This window comes from Alosa pseudoharengus, unplaced genomic scaffold (assembly GCF_046254945.1).
Source record: "Alosa pseudoharengus isolate Yale_2024_CS ecotype anadromous, Long Island Sound unplaced genomic scaffold, YU_APseudo_1.1 YU_APseudo_1.1_scf_8, whole genome shotgun sequence".
In the NCBI taxonomy this organism is placed as follows: Eukaryota; Metazoa; Chordata; class Actinopteri; order Clupeiformes; family Clupeidae; genus Alosa; species Alosa pseudoharengus.
This window is the reverse complement of record NW_027468870.1, coordinates 19941605-19960781: the sequence shown is the minus strand read 5'-3', so window position 1 is coordinate 19960781 and position 19177 is coordinate 19941605. Positions and strand designations below refer to the sequence as shown.

Here is a 19177-nt window from a genome sequence, read left to right as displayed (position 1 = left end):
TCCAGTACAGGGAGGGAATCTGTACATATGAATAGGACATACGTTTGAATTGTGATACATTTGAGTCTACTGTGTCTGTGTCTGTGTCTGTGTCTGTGTCTGTGTCTGTGTCTGTGTCTGTGTCTGTGTCTGTGTCTGTGTCTGTGTCTGTGTCTGTGTCTGTGTCTGTGTCTGTGTCTGTGTCTGTGTCTGTGTGGCTGCTGGAACACTGTCATTTCCCTTTGGGGATGAATAAAGTATATATATTTATATGAACAACATCATGGCTTGAAGGTCTTTAGTGATCATTACAGCTGTGATGTTAAAGGTGATGCACAACCTTGTGTTGCATTTAGCAAGGCAATACACAGAACAAGATATTAGCAAAAATATTAGCCCTCTTCTAACAACAATTTCTGCACAAATATTCAGACATTATTTGACTAAATAACAACAGATACAAATTCCATTAACACATAGGCTGGCTAGGACACCAAATGGCACAAATACAAGTTACCTAAATGGGAAGATGTGCCACAACAATTAGGTTGATGAAGACAACTGTAGGATTTTCATTAACACACCACAAGTGAATAGTGGCATTCAAATATGCTCAGGACAGGCAAACAATACACCTGCACATGACAAAAACTCCAAAGACCATGGTGCAACGCTGCAGATGTAGAGATATCAATCTGTTTTGACTCCCAAGATCACATCTCAGACCTGTTGGCACTCTGTGTTGTGAAGGATTAAAATACCATTGCTATGACTACAGGACATGGTTTTCTCTTTAAAAAAAACACGGACAGATCGAGTTTGTTTCTCTTTAAAAAAAAAACACGAACAGATCGAGTTTGTTCCTCAGAAATGGCATCATTAGATACCAATCGGTTGTATGTCTTTTGTTTATATTTAATTATTTCTAAAAAGAACAGAAGTAAAGAGTCTGGATGAGTAAATCACAGATTAAACAAAAAGACTTCCATTTGGGATTAAAATTACTGAAATGACATCGAACATACTGACAGATTTAAAAAAAAAAAAAAAAAAAACAACACTCACAAAAAGACTCACTGGAGCTCACTCCAGACAAGCGTACTTCTCACTGGAGCTCACTCCAGACAAGCGTACTTCTCAGACTGACCTGAAAATCAACAGCTGGCTGCAATAATCTGCAGAAGTGGGGAAATGAAGCGTGTCGATGACCTCGTGTGGGATTTAAACTGCCCTTTCCAGCTAGTGCAGGGTTAAGCGACGAGCGCAGCAGGTCATGCCACACACCCTGGGTAAATGCACAGAGTAGATACTGAATAATAGTGTATGATAATGTCAACTCCTCCAGTTGCAGGGCAGGATGTAATGAATCCCCCCCAGAGTTGAAGAGAAAGAGTAGGTGCATAATCACACAATGAAAAAGTTCATTAACAAGGTCATATTCATTTTCAACACCACAATGAAAAATGTCATAACCAGAAGTAGTGCGTGGGAATATCAACTGATTTCCCCCAAACCTATAATCTGTATTCTGCATTCCAGTGACAACCTTTCACCTGTACAAATACAGCAGTCAGTCCCACTACCACTTCAGCAGTGTTGTTGAATAGGCTGGGCCTCTTGCTCAACCTCCAAACCCCGGTGAACTTTGCCTTGGCCACGACAAACACGGGGAGGTTTTGCATGTGCAGTTCACACATAGTGTTATCGCTGGAGACCCAGCCCAAACTCCAGACGCCATAATCTCACATCTCGGCTTTAAGATGGCATGGGGACCTCCGACAGACAGAGATCAGAACGGGTTCAGTCTTGTTTGCCTGCCATATTTGGCCAACTTTGTCATGCAATATCCAAATAATCCCAGCAAAGCCACTTAGTCTCCCCTGACACAGTTTTTCTGTTTCTATTCCCCATCTTCCATCTTGGTAGCTACTTCTAAAAGAAACATACTTTGCCTCTTAAACGAGTTTGTGTTTAGAAAAGCAAGCTGGACGCTAACTTCAAAAATAATCTACTAGCAACTAGCATCCACTACAGCTCTACTGATACTGTTGCTATTCCTGCAGTACAGTGGGGTGACAATGAGCTCTCTGATGCAAATGCAAAATAAAAACATGTGCCCAGCCAATAAGCAAATAAGACTAAACTGACTGAACTGAACACCTACTAAAACAGGTCACAATAACACCACGAGACCAACTCAACAGGAATATTATGCATAATTCAGACTTTATTAGTGACTTATACTGACATAATTAGCCACACATGACTGGCCGACGTGACTGCTCTACTAAAGTGTTACCAAAAAATTGGATGGAGCCGGAGATCTCAATGTTCCTAGTTCCAGTTAATCTAAAATAATAATAATAGCTGAAGCAAGTGCCACAGACATTCTTTGCAGAACTGAAAATAAGTCAGTGAGTGAGCAAGCCAAGGTTTTAGTTTCCTAGCGCTGCCAAAGCCCTGACCCTAGGTGCCCACCACGGCCACGTGCTCCTGACTACCCACCGAGTGTGTGTGTGTGTGTGTTTGTTTCACTGGAAATACAGATGAGAAAGCTTCCTGTTTCCCTGCGGAGACCACTTTGGGCTCTGTGGGCAGTGCAGGGCAGGGCAGGGCAAGGCAACTGGCTGTGAAGAGGAACCCCCCGGACTATGACCTGAGGGCCACGACTGGGCCACGGCTGGGCCAGAACTCGGCAGAATTTGGGACTGTGCTGCTGCCAGCGAATACAAAAAATTACGCCACTTAGAAACGGAAATGAGATGACAGATTGAAAGGGATGGGGGAGTGAGATGAGGACGAAAATGGCATGAGGGGAGGGGTGGGGGTGTGTGCCATGGATGGAATCCAACAGACAGACACTTCCTGTGTTCGGCAGCTGGTGTTCAGCCAAGATTATCCATTACATAATCCCATCTAATCCAACAATTAATTAATGGACCCATTCACAAGATGTCTACCCCAGAGTTTGCAATGGCCAGCTCCTTACCCATAGGGCGTAATGAACACATGGACACAAGGCTGCTGCAAAATATTTCAGCGCGCCCGCGCGTGTGTGTGTGAGTAACGGACACTCTAAACCAGAACTCCGAACAAAGCAGGGAGGAGATAACACAATTCAATCTGATCAGAATGTTTACCGCCATCCACACTCCAGGTTGTGCAAATATAGCACTGGGCGGCTGAAGCGCGTGAATATGAATTAAATAAATTAAAATTTAGAATTATTTTCATTGTCATCATATCAGTCTAATGAATGCCTAAATGTCCCGTAGTTGTCTGTCTTGAATACTTGTGTCATCTGAGAGTGAGCGTAAGCATACGTTGACTATAAGCCAAGACTGTTCACCTGGATTCCCAGCTGACTGAAGGCTTACTCACGTGCGGCTCCTTCATGCCAAACTGGGTGTGACGCTGGGCTGCGGTTCCAAGCACAGCCCAGAGTGGAGCATCTGGACGCAGAGGCAAGTGGAGCGGCACGGAGGGAGAATTGCAGAACCCAAACCGGCCGGTCAGATTCGGTGAGGTCATGGACGGAGCACCAATAGAGAGACCCTCAGAAGGTTAACATGATTCAATGTAAGAAAATAAGTCAAATTGATTTATAAAGCAGATTTAAAATACTGCTTACCCTGACCGAAGTGCCGTACATAGTGCAATAAGCAGATTATAGCTAAATTACAGAAAAGGACAATACATGGATACAGATATAACAATCATACAAGAGCAGAAAAAGCCAGGGAGAAGAGGTGTGTCACACACACACACACACACACACACACACACACACACACGGAGAAGAAGTGTGTTTTGAGCCTAGATTCAAAACTAGTGATGGAGGGAGCAACTGGCTTCAAGATTCAAGTTCAGTTTATTGTCCCACGATGTACTTGGGCTATCATTTGACTTGGGCTGCATCTATTCAGGAAACATTCTACAAAGACAGTAGCCTGGCTAATGTCAGTGCTCATCTTATTGAGATGGGGTCTAGGAACTTTTTTTTTCTCGTATTTGAAACATGGTTTATGAATGCCCAGAGCCATTTATGGGGCGCTACGAATGTCTATCAAATGAGTCTGTACGTAGCTCATAACCACTTCGGTGTGTCGTCATTGTCTTGCTGTCCCCCCTCCGTTCTGTGATTGGTTCCTTCGTTGAGGTGAAAACGAAGTCCATGGAATCCAGGCTGCCTAGCAGCGTGAATAAAATCGTGCGCAAGGCAGCATGGGAAAACCCAGGCTACAAAGACAGGATAAGATATATTGATTAATACATCTAGGCATATGGTTAACATGCACTGCACTGGATATCACACACTACATAATATATCATACAGTATGTGTGTGTGAAATAGATCCACTTTAAGGTGCCAAAATGAAACCACCCTACACTCACTGCACTGTAGAGCTGTCTTGATCTAGATTTTCATTGCAAGCATAGGAGTCTTTAAATAGAACAGTGAGTTCTAGGTCAGTTCCACGTGCCACCATTTTCTCATTTCTACAGAGCCTCTCTGTCATGGTCACGGCAAGTGGGATGTAGGACACCCCAGATAGCTGTTGACTGGTTCTGACCCGAATCTGACGGGGATCTGGTGCGGACGTAGTCAATCAGGCCCAGATGTGGTCTGAAAGTAGCCAATCAGGCCTAATTGTGGTCTGAAACCTCAATGGACCTTAGACTTGAGTACGCTGAGAACCCTGAGGATGTGATGGAGGGGTCAGAGAAGGGAGAGAGGAGAGAGATTTGCTTTCAGATCTCTGACCGGCACCCGTGTACCGGGGGGCCAAAGAGTTGAGCTGATCAGTGTGGGAATCTCATTCCGTGATGCCTTTGGATTTACAGATTACCAGAGATGTACCACATGCAACAGATGTGAACACTCCAAGTGTGCTTTTAGACCTTGAGTTACTTCGGGCTAGCATTATAACATTATTTCCCAGAATTACAGTATATCCTACATTGGCAGGTTCGATTTCTGGGTAGGCTTCTTACACAACACAGGTTAAACCCGATGGGTTAGCAGGTGTTGCTTAAGGTAGCCTAAAGGTACCAGACAAACCAGTGCTGTTGCCTTAGGGATCTAAAAGCAGCACCCTATTCCAATTCACAATTGACTAAATTATTATTTTAAATGTCGGATTGCACAATTAAATATAAACAAAATGCATCACCTAGAGCCAAACTGCTTTACAGGAACTTGGCATCAAGCCCTTGTCCAATGCCACTGCAGCAGTAGGAGAACAATAACAGGATGTTGTGAAGGTTTTGATGCCAGGCGGCTCACTCTGGGTTTTTATAACCCAACTGGCAGGATTTCTGAATAGAAGTCTGTTGGAGACCCAGCAGCAGTGTGCCAAGAACAAACAAAAAGCCGGCGGTCTGCATAAAATTCAGGAAACTGAAACTCTTGGGTTTATTGCATATCTGACCCTTAGACTGGGATTTCTTTACAAAGTGTGAGTGTGAATGACAAGACCTCATATTTGATCCTTTTCAAAACACATCAATGCAAAAATAGGCCTGGATTTCATCCTTTTCACCACAAGGCATTTGAGTTATGAAACGTGTCTTGATTCCAGGTGTTGTGGTAGTTTGAGTTCTCTGTAGTGGAGTACAATGTGTTCTGTGGTGTTTTTGAGATGAAGAGTGTCCACTTTCTGTTGCAGAGCAGAGTGATTCAGCATCAGGACACACCTGGTCATTCATCTTCTGCTGCAGATGCTTAAAATTCTTCAACTATTCCCACTAAAACTAAAACAATTACAAGTATCTATAGGCCTACTCTTCAGCCATCAGCAGAGGATGGCCTTCGGAGTTTTAACTTATGCTTGCATTCTATAAATACCACAGTATGGGGCCAAGCCCTTTCACACACACAGACACACCTGCACAATTACCCAACACCCCTCTGACAAAGACAACGGGAACGTTCTCCACTTCTCGGTCTAAATAAGGCTCTGCTGTCTATACCACAACGCTGGGTTGGCAGGAAGCCTGGTTGTGATGGTCCCATCACCCTTACTTAAACCCCATATCCTAATGGCCCTGACCCTCCGGCTCTCCGTCCCTCTCTGGCTGTAGCTGCCCCAAGCAGACACAAGAGTGAGACCAGACCTCTCTCTCTCTCTCTCTGTTTCCTGTATTCCAGTAATACCCACTCACTTCTTAAACAAGAACAGGCCCCATAAGGTGAAGTATATCCCAAAAGTCCCAAAAGTGAAATTAAAATCCAGCATCGGCATTCATCTGAGCCAGACCAGGATCATCATGTATGGTGACCCTCTACCCATCGTATATTGAAACATTTTATGCATATCAGACCAGGAGCTTTTTATGTTATGTAAGTGGGCACACAGACTGACCCAATTACAATACCCTCTTTCCCCACTACTGAGGGGAACAAAGGCACTGGAGTTTGCCCCATAACCAGCTTCAGCAGGGCAAGGGCTCGGCCTAAGCTAACCACTCTGTGTCCCTTTAAGGCGGTCCCTCACCTTAGCTGACACACTAACTCACGTCTGTTTAAGGTGGACACAGGTTGTTACCTCTAGAAGCCCTCCCACCTTCAGATGCAGTTGTGATCAACCAATCACAGCCCAATAAATGCAGTATGTTGATTTTATGAAGATGACGTTTATTGACTATAAGGTGATACCAAAGTTATAGGAATCTGAAAGAAGATATGTAGGCTAATCAAGCTAATTTTAATGTGTCTTAAAGTCCAGAGAGGCTGTTATCTGGCTTCATAAAATATCATATGGTACACAAAGACTCCCTTCTATACGACCTCAGCAAGAGTTGAACTTTAGCGTATCGGAATGGAATCCAAGGGAAGCGGAGATAATAATATGTGACTGAGCTTCCAGGATGTCTGACAGGCCCACAGGTGGGCTGAACACACATAAGAGGAAGTGTGTGGTGTGTGTGTGTGTGTGGGGGGGGGGGGGGTGGTAATGACCAGCACTAATGTAAGAAGGGTCAGTGGATCCAGAGCTACACTGTAGCGGCTCGAAGATGGATCCAGTGTGCAACCCAACCATCATGTGAACATCACAGGGGCCCCACATGAGGCGAACGATCCTGTGACTCACAGCTGGTGGACGACCCGAGAGGCAAACACATCCTCCCTGAACGCTAATGTGATATGAGCAGGTCCGGTGCTATAGAGTATCCCAGCAACCAGAGAATCCCAGTGGCCAGATGCCCCAGAGCATGTGGACCATGGTAAGCCTCTTAACTCAAACACTCACTCACTCAAACACCCCCACTGAACCAGTGAACTACAAAAAACATCTGGGGACGCTATGATTGGGCTCACAGTGTATTCTGGGAAATGTAGTGTACTTCAGATGCAGCAAATCTTAACATCAAAAGCCTCTTACACTACCAAAGTATAACTGACGATTATTTTAGACCCCTTTTGTGGTGGCACATAACAGCATGTTTCTCATGCAGAGAAAGTGCCACACACACACTAACAGCATGTCTCCCATGCAGAGAAGTGCCACACACACACACAATGTCTCCCATCCAGAGAAGTGGCACACACACACACACACACACACACAGCACGTCTCTCATGCAGAGAGGTACCACACACACACACTAACAGCATGTCTCTCATGCAGAGAAGTGCCACATACACACTAACTGCATGTCTCTCATGCAGAGAGGTGCCACACACACACACACACACACTAACTGCATGTCTCTCATGCAGAGAGGTGCCCCACACACACACACACACACACACACACACACACACACACACACACACACACACACACACACACACACACACACACACACACACACACACACACACACACACACACACACACACACACACACACACACACACACACACACACACACACACACACACACACACACACACACTAACTGCAACAGCCTGTAGCTCATTCTCACTCTTCATTCCTCAGCTCATAGTAAGGATGTCGCAATATCAGAGTCCAGTTCCTCTGGACATCGAGTCGCGGACGCGGTGTCCTTGAATAAAACAGTACACCACTAATTGCCACGGTAAATCAGGCCTTGCACAGATGGTCTACATGCTATCTTTAAGGAATGAAAAGCAAACTGCATGCTGGGGGTCGGAGTCTAAGAGTATTCATGTAGTGTAGTCTCTCTCTTTCACAGCAGGAAAGCACTAAACTGTATTCATGTAAGGCTCAACCATAACCTGCACAGATATGACTTAAGCATTATGTGTTACACAAGCTGTCCCTCTGATGTCGAACGCTCACCTTCAGTAAATGTAATTAAGGGAGAGATGGAGGAACTGAAGGATGTGAGGGGCTGACTGAGGGTAACCTACATCTCTGAACAGGGCTATCTTTAGGACCGTACCATGGGGATGACACAAAAATGTGTCACCGCTTTCCTGCAGCAGTCTGACAGAAAGTGGTGCAGCTTAGCCAAGCTCCTGTTAAGAGTAGACTTGGAGCTCCATTGGCCAGTCCTCCTGCGTCAGGCTTTTTGTAGGATGTTGTTCTTCAGCAATCTCATAATAGTTAGTCCAGTGTTTCCCACAGAATTGAATTCTATTTGTGGTGGTAGGTGATGCAAACCTGTGCAACGTGGTTATGATGCCAACAAATGTTTTAATGTTTTCTTTAAACATGCATGCAGGTTTTCATCCATCATGCATGCAATTTTCATCCAATTTAAATAGTACAACATAGAAAATCATTGTGTGGTGGTCAATGTTATTATTGTGGTGGGCCACCACAAATAAGTCTCTCTTAACAGTAATGGCTTGGATTCTGATGACTTCACAGACGCCAAGGATAATTTATGTTTAGAGAGCTGAGAGAGTTGTTTTTTTACAAAGCTACTGAAACCAACTGTTAAAGACACATAACTTTGCAGAGACAGGGACAAAGTTAGAGCTTGTTACATCATCAGGTTAAAATACTTACTTGTAAAAGAATTATGTGACACCATTGAAATGTTTTATCTTATGCCAGCTTATGTCCCAAAATAGTACTATGTGCATATCACAAACACACATATTTCTTTGTAGATGGTATGTTTGGAACTTTTGGCAAATCAAAAATATTCAATAAACATAAACAGATCAAATAAAAAAAATATATTCAATGATCCAGATACACATCAGTACTGAGTACTTTCCTTTCTCCACCGTGATGAGTGGGAATATCACATTATGTCACTGGAATGTGGAGTTCTTCAGTGAAGGTTCCACCAGAAGAATGTCACCATGTAAAACATTCTCCCCCTCCCCCTCACTGGCTTTCTGTCTCTCTGACAGAAGATACTGTAGGACACAGGTCTGGGAACAGCTGGGAAAGGGTTAAAGTGCCAGGTGAAACCAGAAGAGGAGGACATTCAACACTGATTGCATCACCAGCTCCCCTTGGGACAAACAAAGCTTCATTGACAGTGTAAAGAAGAAACAGGAGAGAGAGAGAGAAAGAGAGAAAAAGAGAGAGAGAGAGAGAGAGAGAGAGAGAAGAGAGAGAGAAAAGAGAGAGAGAGACTTGGGACAAACAAAGCATCATTGACAGTGTAAAGAAGAAACAGGAGAGAGAGAGAGAAAAAAAAAAAAAAGAGAGAGAGAGAGAGAGAAGTCCCTCACAAAAACCCCAGAAAAACATTTGTCTTTCTGTGAAAAACAAACGTGAATTTGTTTTAGACTGAAAAGAAACATTCTCCATGTCATGATGAATAGAGCATCATGAGCTTAAAACAAATGTCCATTCTATGACAGCAACAGAGAGGTCACCGACACACTGACAGGCTACCTGTTTCCAGTAGTGGTCTTTAAAATAAATCAATTCCTATGGTTCTTCTTCCCCACTGAAATGACACAAACTATGACCCCAATCAATTAACTCCCAGCAAGACAGCAGTTAATGGGTGATAACTGTAGTGATGAAGAGCCCACCTAACTGCTGTGCTACCCCATGCACTATTTATGGAGTATGCTGTATTGCCATTGCCACAACACTTCAGTCCAAACTGCATTGTTTACATGGACATGTCCTGGTTATTGTCAGGTTTTTAAGTTTTCCAGTTTTGTGTTGCGCAGGTAAACATCATATCGCGATTTCAGAACCCAGCATAAGCCCTTATCCTGGTTTTGAGAAATCCAGTATGCTAGCTGGAGTACTCAAAAAAGAAAAATACCGGGGTCCTGTATGTAGCATTTATAAACCTTATCCCTGTTTCTGACAGTTGCTGATTCTAGAGTGCTACAGTACATGCAAGACAGATTGCTGATAACGTGAACCAAATAACGTGGCACTCTCCTGAATGGTGAATATGATAGAAATCAGGATAAGTGCATGTTAACACAGTCAACGAGCCTTCTCTACTACTCACCGTTACCAATTCTGGCAATCTGAGAGAAAATGTTAACTTGGAACACATGTCAAGTCTTAGGCCTATGTCCCCACAGTGATTATAAAGGTGATTCAAAGGTCCAGTCACTAAAAGGCATCACAAGCAATTGAAGTCTTTTCCATGGAAATCATACTCTGTGAAAGTGGCCCTCCAGGCCGACAAACACATGCTCATGTCACGCCTCACACCTATCCCAAATGACACTTAAGCCACATACTTTACATTGCATACCAATGGTTTCAAAACGAACAACGCAACGTCTGGGCCCATTATGATGCAACAACTGAAAGCAATTCCAACAGAAGCGTGACAAGCCGTGGCCTACTGCTGGGGTTGCTGGTTCGATCCCCGACCAGTAGGAAAAATGTGGGCGGGGGAAGTGGTTGAGCACTGCTCTCCCATGCCCACATCCATGGCTGAAGTGCCCTTAAGCAAAGCACCTAACCCCTCACTGCTCCCCGAGTGCCACTGTAACACTGTGTTCACTGTGCTCTGTGTGTTACACTAATTCACGGATGGGATAAATGCAGAGACCAAATTCCTTGTATACTCAAGTATACTTGGCCTATAAACCTGATTTACACACCAGACCAGAATACTCTCCAAGTGAATTTGGGTCTGGTCATACTATAGGCGAAGAAAACGGTGCTATCTAGCTCGAGTTGCTGCAGCCACAGTGCTGCAGGCAGCTACAGTGCTACACTCTGGGGGCATAATCATAATCAATCAGACAGTACTCGGTGACCTCAAGAAACAGAGATCTATATGAAAAATGGCCGGAATTATCCTTTAATTACTCCGCAGCAAACAGCCTTGCATACTAATGTGACTGATGTCTTGCCAGGTGTCACACAAAGCCAGGTTCCTGCAGTCTTACACACACACACACATCTTGACCTAGCATGCTGACTCCACAGCAGAGTCTTGCATGCTAACCACACACACACACACACACACACACACACACACACACACACACACACACACACACACACGCACACACGAACACACGAACACACACACACACACACACACACACACACTCTCTCTCTCTCTCACCTCGCATGCGTCCCTGCTCCCTCCCTCGATGTTCCTAAGCCAGCAGCTGCTCAGCTCTCTCAGCTCCATCATGGCCTGCACCTTGAGACGCACCACATCGCCCGATTGCCGGATCATCTCCACGATCTCGTCGCGGTTCTTGTTCTCCACGTTTTGGCCGTTGATCTCCACCAGCCGGTCCCCCGGCACCAGCCCCAGCGCCAGGTCCTTGCTGCCCGAGCCAGGCTCGGCGAAGTGGACCACGCGCCGGTAGACAGAGCCGTCGGGCCGGTGGTCCAGCATGGTGGTGCGGCGGAGCGAGAAGCCGAAGTCGCCCGTCTTGCGGCGCTGAAGTTCCAGTTCCCGGGGTTCCGGAACCTCAGGGACCACCACCGCCGGCAGCCGCAGGTCCGCGGCAAACGTCTTCTCGACCAGATCGGGAATGCGGACGGGCTGACGAGGTGTCTTGGGTCGAGGGTGAGGCTCGTATCCTCCATCCTCCACTTGGGGGGACACGGCGGCCGAGTTCTGACCCGACTGAGCAGTGGACTCTGGCGGACTCTCCTCTTTGCTCCTCTGGGAGAAGGAGAACCGCTTCATGATCTGGCCCACCTGGGAGCTCTGCTTAGCCAAGGGCCCGAACTTGGCCGCCCGATCCCGTATCGAGGAGGCCCGACTGGACGCGTCCTGCGAGGAGTCCTTCTTCAGGTCGTCCCTGGAGCTGCTAGCACTCATCTGGCCCGAGCTCTGGCTCTGGGCCCGCTCGTAGTCCACCCCGCTCAGACTCAGCTCCGTGTTGCCGACCACCTTGATGGGGATGGGGCTGGAGATCTCCAGCTTGCCCTTGGAGTCGCGCTTGGAGCTCCCGCGGTGCAGGTGGAAGAACCCCCGCCTCATGCCCATCTCCTCCAGGCTCTTCAGCTCGGCCGCTGACATCCTCTCCTTCTTGTCCTTCTTTTCTTTCTTGTCCTTCTTCCCTCCATCCTTCTCAGCGGACTTCTCCTTGTCTTTCTTGATCAGATGGAACATGTTTTGGCTACAAGCAGCACTCTTGCCGTGATCCGTCTGTGTGTTTGCTCCAGAAAAGCTATCCCATACAGGGGACGAGTGTCAGGTGCTAGCCTACTTCCCATATGGTGTTATTCTATGCCCTGTAGCCTTCTCCTCATCCCGTGCCATTTCATGACTGCTGTGTATTTCCCACAAATCAGAGACCTGTCAGACATTGAGGGGAAATTGCATTAATGCCTTTATTTGTTAAATTAAAGATAGAGATAGAGATACACCTTTCCAATTATCAACTTACAACACAAACACAGATAAAGGGCCTTTGTTGTGTTCATCAAAAGCAAAGCTTTCAATAATTCAGCACACAGCCTACTCGCCAACAGTGTGTGTGCACAGTCAAATAATAATCCTTGGCAAGAGAAAAATATGTCCAAACAATTGAAGATAATATGTGAACGCTGTATTTCAGATTCCTCAAGCACCACTCTTGCAGCTGGTCTTTACAACTCACCAATATCTAGGCTACTTTTGCATAAAAGAGGCTAAAGAATAGGCCTATGACTCATTTAAGCTATACATTTTAATTAAAGTGCTTTCAGCAGGCAAAATGATTATCACCAGTTACAACAATAGACCTGCTTTTTTGTTATGTAATTAGGGCCTTCAATGCAGCTCAAAAAGGTCGGAGATCAAGAGAGTCCATGTTGTATAGATAGGACAAGATAGGTTAACAACACAAAAGACAAAAGTCAGTAATGTTCTGCTCAGGTGTCAAAAAGTCTTCTCTGGCTAGATTTATGAGCGCATGCTTCTTTGAGACCCTTTGGCTTAACACTGCAATTGTTTTTATCGCAAGCACCCACACAGGTCACTGAAACACAAAGAACAAGGTGTGTACTTCTGACTTGGCGACAGTGACGTGGACTGCGCCGTGTTTTTCGTCTCGCAGTCGCAGGTAATGAATTCTAATCTAGGCCCACGTTTAAATTCAATTCATTTCAATAACCTAGTTTTAAAAACTCCTCCTAATATTGCTCGTCTCATTTCAGGATATGCACTGTGAAAAGACCGACATCTGAAACCGCAATCGTTTCACTTCACCATTTTCCACAACACAGGTTAGGCTTGTACCACCTGTCACTCACTCACTTCCTGAAAACCTTACCTTTCCCCTTTACTACTCTATTGTGTGACTAGCCGCTATATTTGACTACCACACTGAACATTAAACCCTGGTGCTAGTTTTTCACCACTCTATTCACTCCAATACGGAAATAATTTAAAAAGACAGAGACATAATCACAATATAATATCCTGCATGTTCTGTCAACATTTGAAAAGTGACAAACGCATGTCATATTGCAAGTTTAGCTCTCTACAAGCAAGCAGCGTAATGAGGACTGTTGGCTATCTTGCGTGTTGATCCAATAAAATAGGTTAGCCTGCATTAAACTCCCACTGTCCCGAAGACGCTCTGTACAGGGATGAAAAGAGCTTCATCCTGAAATAGTTGGCCCATTACACTTGGAAAAAGAGTCAACAAGACCCAGAGACAATAGGACGCGATTAAATGAACTGACACGCTGTGCGCAATTGTCATTTCTCTGAAAATCCGTCAGGGTTATTGTTGTGGTTGATAGTCCAGAGCTCACTCACTCATAAGGCTCTCTAAGCCTCTTTGCTCTCATTCTTTATCACACCGGTAACTCCGAGGATACGCAGGCAGCCTCAGAACAAACCATGATAATTTAGTAAATTAAATTTAAAACATAAAGTACTCGCGAAGGTAGGCTACTTACCACTTACCTATGTGATGGGGTGGAGGTGTTCAGAACTCCTTGCAAATTCACTGCATAGGGAGAGAGAGCGCCAGTGCGCTGTAGCACTTTTTGTACTGGGCTACTTGCCCTGCCTGGCGGTTAGTAGGACACTACAAACCATTGCTTTATGGAAGTCGTTCAGCAGTGACCCCTAGTGGTATATTTCTGAAATGCATATACGTTTGCATCTGCTGTGAGAAGCCAGCGGTAGCCTACTTGTCTGCTGTAGGCTAGCTGTATTTGCATAGGTTAGACATTAAAGTGTCATACTGGGCTAAACGTCAAATATCAGATCTAAAACAAAAAGGAAGAGAGCTAAAGGTTTATAAAGAAATGTATCATGGACACCAGGACAACTCTAATTTAGCCTATTACACCTAAAAAAGTTAAACAATGTTTCCCCTGTAAAAACAATTAAGAGAAAAATAGAGTTACTATCTCACTCCACAATTAATCCACGAAGTGTGTCTTAAACTTAGACTATCAATTCTGCTCACTCTAAAATATTTTTTTACAAATATTTTCTTACTCTATTTTACAAAGATACATAGATGACCTCACCACGTGTTCCAACTGAGACTTCTAAGAATAAGGGCTCACTGTATAATTCTAGATGTTCTCTGTAAAAAAAACATTCAGAAAATGTTTAATCAAACACTGTTTTCTTGAAATCTGGTGATGGTTTTGCACTGGCTACCAGCAGTAAAAATCAGAGCTCCAGAAGTGCCATCTGTGCTACTGATATGAACAAACAGGGGCTTTCAAAGCCCAAATATGTTGATCATCATCAGAATTCATCTTAATATGGTAAAGTGGTAATACATTTTTCTGCAGATGGGTGACTGCTTTTCTCACTCTGTCAAACCTTCAGTTATACAAGGCGTCATGCTTTGGTGCATGAATATTTTCTGTGATTTACTTCAAAAAATGTCACACATTTGCATCATTAACCATTTTTTTTCTTTTCTCCCTTCCTGCTGTCATTTTCACTCACATTTTTTCTTTTATTTAATTTATTTCCCTTTCATTTCATCACACAGCATCCTCCACTGACCAAAACTGATATTGCAGTGCGTCTTTTAATGGCTAATGTTTATTCTCAATGAAATCCAAGGGTACTGCCAAAATGGCAACTCTCAGACACAGCAGTTCACTATGACTTCGTTCTGTAGATTAGGATCATTTCACCTCAAGTGTCCATCACATTCATCTTGGTTTGACTCCCCGCTTGATCGGCCTCATTAAAAGGAATTACTATACATGAAGTTTAGGTCAGAAATGTCTTGATTTGACACTGAGCCCACATAAGCTGATACATTTCTTTAACACAGATAGTTTGATAAATTACACTGCAAGGTGGGTGATGTCTTAGCACACATGTCACATCAAATGTCAACATACTGGTGTGCACCCATTTCTTTATGCTGCAAATGTTTTACCATAATAGCCTAATTCTGTGGCATAGATAAGGAAATTAGTTTATTTCCAATCCGTATTGTCTTTCCACAGCATTTCAATATAATGAAAAAAAGACTTTCTTAAATACCACAAAAACCATACATTAAAGCAATTGAAACTGTACCAGTCATACAAATTATTGGCTGACACATAACATAACAAAATTCATGATCACAGTAGTTGACTTGAAATATGGTTATGAATACACCATCATAGCAATGCAATATTCTGAGATAGTAAACCACTGCAAAATACTAAAATACGTATTCTATAAATAAATATATAGTATCGGCAATGTTTGCTTTGTGTGTCTCAATTGTCTGAAAAACCTTTCCTGTTAATTCTGTTAAGTAATAAATACCAAAAAAAAGAATGTCAAGAGCATTTTGCCAAATGGGACACAGACCAGTCCTTTTACAGCCAGGATTTCTCTCCCCTGCCTAATTTGGCCAGCTTGACCTTGCAGTGCTCCTTGTCGTCCAGCCCCCTCCTGGACGTGCACTGCAGCGTGGAGTCCGTCTGGAAGGAGATTGCGGGGGTGTAGGCCGGCACAGCGCAGCTCCTCTCCTGGACCATGGTGGCGGGGGCCTGCAGCACCACCCGGCTCTGGAGGGAGTGCTTGAGCTGCAGCAGGAGGGGGTTGTGGTCGGGGTAGAGCCCCAGCCTCTCCAGGGGGCTCCGGTGGGGAGTGCAGCAGGTGGAGCAGGCGGAGCAGAGCACGCGGAAGATGTAGACCCAGCCCAGGTAGTGCAGCTCCACGATGTTGAGGATGAAGCAGCCCAGGCTGATGCTGAACATGAAGTTGAGGAAGATGGTCTTCTCGGTGGCGCGCGACACGAAGCAGTCGGTCCGATTTGGGCAGGGGTAGGTCTCACAGCGGAACAGGTGCGGCACCTCGAAGCCGAACAGGTAGTATTGGCCCACCAGGAAGGTGATCTCCATGATGGAGCTGAGCACCACGTGGACGATGTAGATGAGCAGCACCTGGCTGGACAGCTCTGTGGGGTCCTTCCGCACCACGGGGACCCCATCTTCCAGCAGGTTCTGCTCCACGCTCTCGCTGCCCACCGGGGGGCCCCAGGTCTCCTCGGGGCCAGAGCTGAAGACTGGCGCTGACGCGCTGGCGTCCGTGGTGTCCTCTGCGTCCAGTTTCACCTGCGCCACCGAGAAGTCATCGGAGGTCGGACACCTGGCGATGGCCGGCACCGTGTCCGCCTCCAGCTTCTCATCCTTGGCGATCTTGTGCAGCACGTAGACGATGTAGAAGATGGACGGCGTTGAGACGAGGACGATCTGGAAGACCCAGAAGCGCAGGTGTGAGACCGGGGCGAAGGTGTCGTAGCAGACGTTGTTGCAGCCAGGCTGCAGCGTGTTGCAGGTGAACTTGGACTGCTCGTCGCTGTACACCGCGTCGCCCACCAGCGCCACCAGCAGGATGCGGAAGATCAGTAGCACGGTCAGCCAAATCTTACCGATGACTGTCGAGTGGTTCTGCACCTCCGTTAGGAAGCGACCAAGAATGGACCAGTCTCCCATTCCTTAGCCTGTACAGACATACAAAGACAAAGGAGCATTATGTTAATGTTAATGTTAGCAGATTACAAGAGATACTATTATTATGACCTGAATTGACTGTCCTCAGTACCTAATTACTTGATTACCTTGAACAGATTTATATCTCTACATCTTACTTGCAAACTTGTATACTCATACAGGAAGTAATGACATCAATATATGACTCATGACAACCAATTCTAAAGAATACATGACACATGTCATACAGATAGCCCTTAGAGGTGGGGCTTAGAGTTATGATTACTGGTAAGTCTCCACCCCTTAACCCTTAAAGGAGTACCGTCACACCAGTGTGACGGGAATGTTGAGAAATGAACGTTCTAAAGAATATCTGGGTTCATTGAATTCAACATAGAATTTTAGAACCTTCAATTGTTGCGGAACTTAGAACGTTCAAAAACCTACACCTTTAAGGGCTAAGAAATATCTAAAAATCCCTTTCTTAGGTGGAACATATGGCTGAAAGACATTTAAATGACATCTTACAACAATGTATTATCCTTAGCTGGAAGATTATTTTCTCTCCTTGTCATTATACTCACAGATTTACTGTTTTATCAAATAATATAAAGTTGTTATCCTTAGATTTCATCTTTCATTTTAGTCAAACATCCAGAATAGCCTACACAGGAACAGTGTTCAACAACATTTCCCATACTGGTTGGTAAACATGGTCTTTACATAACCTGCTGTTCTGTCATGTTTTGAAAAAATAGTCTGCTCAAAAAAAAAGAAAAGAAAAACATAGCCTATTTTAAGACAAGAACTCACTTCATTCAGTCTAACACCACTGAAATGACTCACCTTTGTCAAGTTAGTTCCTGTGCAATCCAAATGTGGATAAATGCCAAAGCATACCACCTGCATAACTATATTTAATGATGAAAAACAGAAGTGGATGCTGCAGAGTGTATGGCTGTGGACGAGGGGGAATGGGCTGACCACACCATATTCCCCCATTCTCCCCGAACTACTGATTGCACACTGTATGAGAACAAAGGCTTTCAATGTACAGTGGGACAAAGATTGAGATGTACAATAGGGGGCACCTTTTTAGAACAACTAACAGTCAAGCGGAGTTCAAAGAACGAGCTGGAAAAATGACTACAATGCTGATTTAAAATAGATTTTTTTCCACTGTTGATGTAACATAAATATGCAATTTGCCACTCAATACAGTAGTGTGCTTATCTAGAATAGATCAAATAAGCCTATTGAGTTGTTATGAATAAAACTAACATGAAATCATGTATATGTGAAATTGGGCTCCATATCTTCTCTCCAAGTATATTTTATGTATCATGTACATGTACATTTCTCCATTATGTCTGAGATCAAAAAAGGGTTTCTTTAAGAACAGAAAGACTTTAAAGCCTATGCCTATGGCTGTGTCTTTAGACACACACCAAAAAATGTTTTAACTGTAAAGCTAAACTGCTCAAGCAGAGGTAAAAGAACAATGACTTAATTTAAATGTATAACATTACAATATATTGGAATGAATGTCATGTCAAAATTGTAATAGATACTTTTTTTTAAATATAGTTTTCTTGGGGGTAGGCCTACCCTATGTTGATGAATTGCATAAGGCGCAGCCTTCTGAATGCAACAGCACTAAAACATGCAACATGGTCAGTAGAGCTCCCATCCCCACTGAATGCAATTTACATTTCAGACAGAGTGCATCAACATCAAGGTGCAAAATGTTTGCATTTGCTCTATCAGACCAGCATGCAGTAGTATTAGGCCTATGAAGAAAATGCATAGTGGTTGCCGAGACCTGAGATGTATGTGAAATACTAGCCCAGTTTGATTAGGTTTATGTGCGTAATGAAAAGACTAGGCCTACTGTATTCATATCATAACTCATATTATCGCCTCATTCATTAGGCCTACATAGTGCAATA

General features: G+C 44.4%; 2 protein-coding genes across 3 annotated transcripts in view; both read right to left on the bottom strand.

The window, feature by feature from the left end:
* Window positions 1–14328, bottom strand: part of myo18aa (myosin XVIIIAa) — a 95114-nt gene extending 80786 nt beyond the window's left edge. The window contains exons 1-2 of one of the 2 annotated variants that reach the window (XM_076274864.1): window positions 14224–14328; window positions 11431–12624 (exon numbers count right to left, since the gene is read on the bottom strand). In XM_076274864.1, the coding sequence (XP_076130979.1) occupies window positions 11431–12438 (1008 nt within the window). In that variant the 5' untranslated portion in view covers window positions 12439–12624; window positions 14224–14328. The remainder of the gene's footprint in view (window positions 1–11430; window positions 12625–14223) is intronic. The other variant, XM_076274865.1, reaches the window with a different exon arrangement.
* Window positions 14329–16053: 1725 nt separating this feature from the next.
* LOC143112576 (gap junction delta-2 protein-like) lies at window positions 16054–18439 on the bottom strand. The gene has a single exon (XM_076274867.1). It carries the CDS (start codon window positions 17229–17231, stop codon window positions 16110–16112), a length of 1122 nt encoding a protein of 373 aa, XP_076130982.1. The 5' UTR covers window positions 17232–18439; the 3' UTR covers window positions 16054–16109.
* Between the last annotated feature and the right edge of the window lie 738 nt (window positions 18440–19177).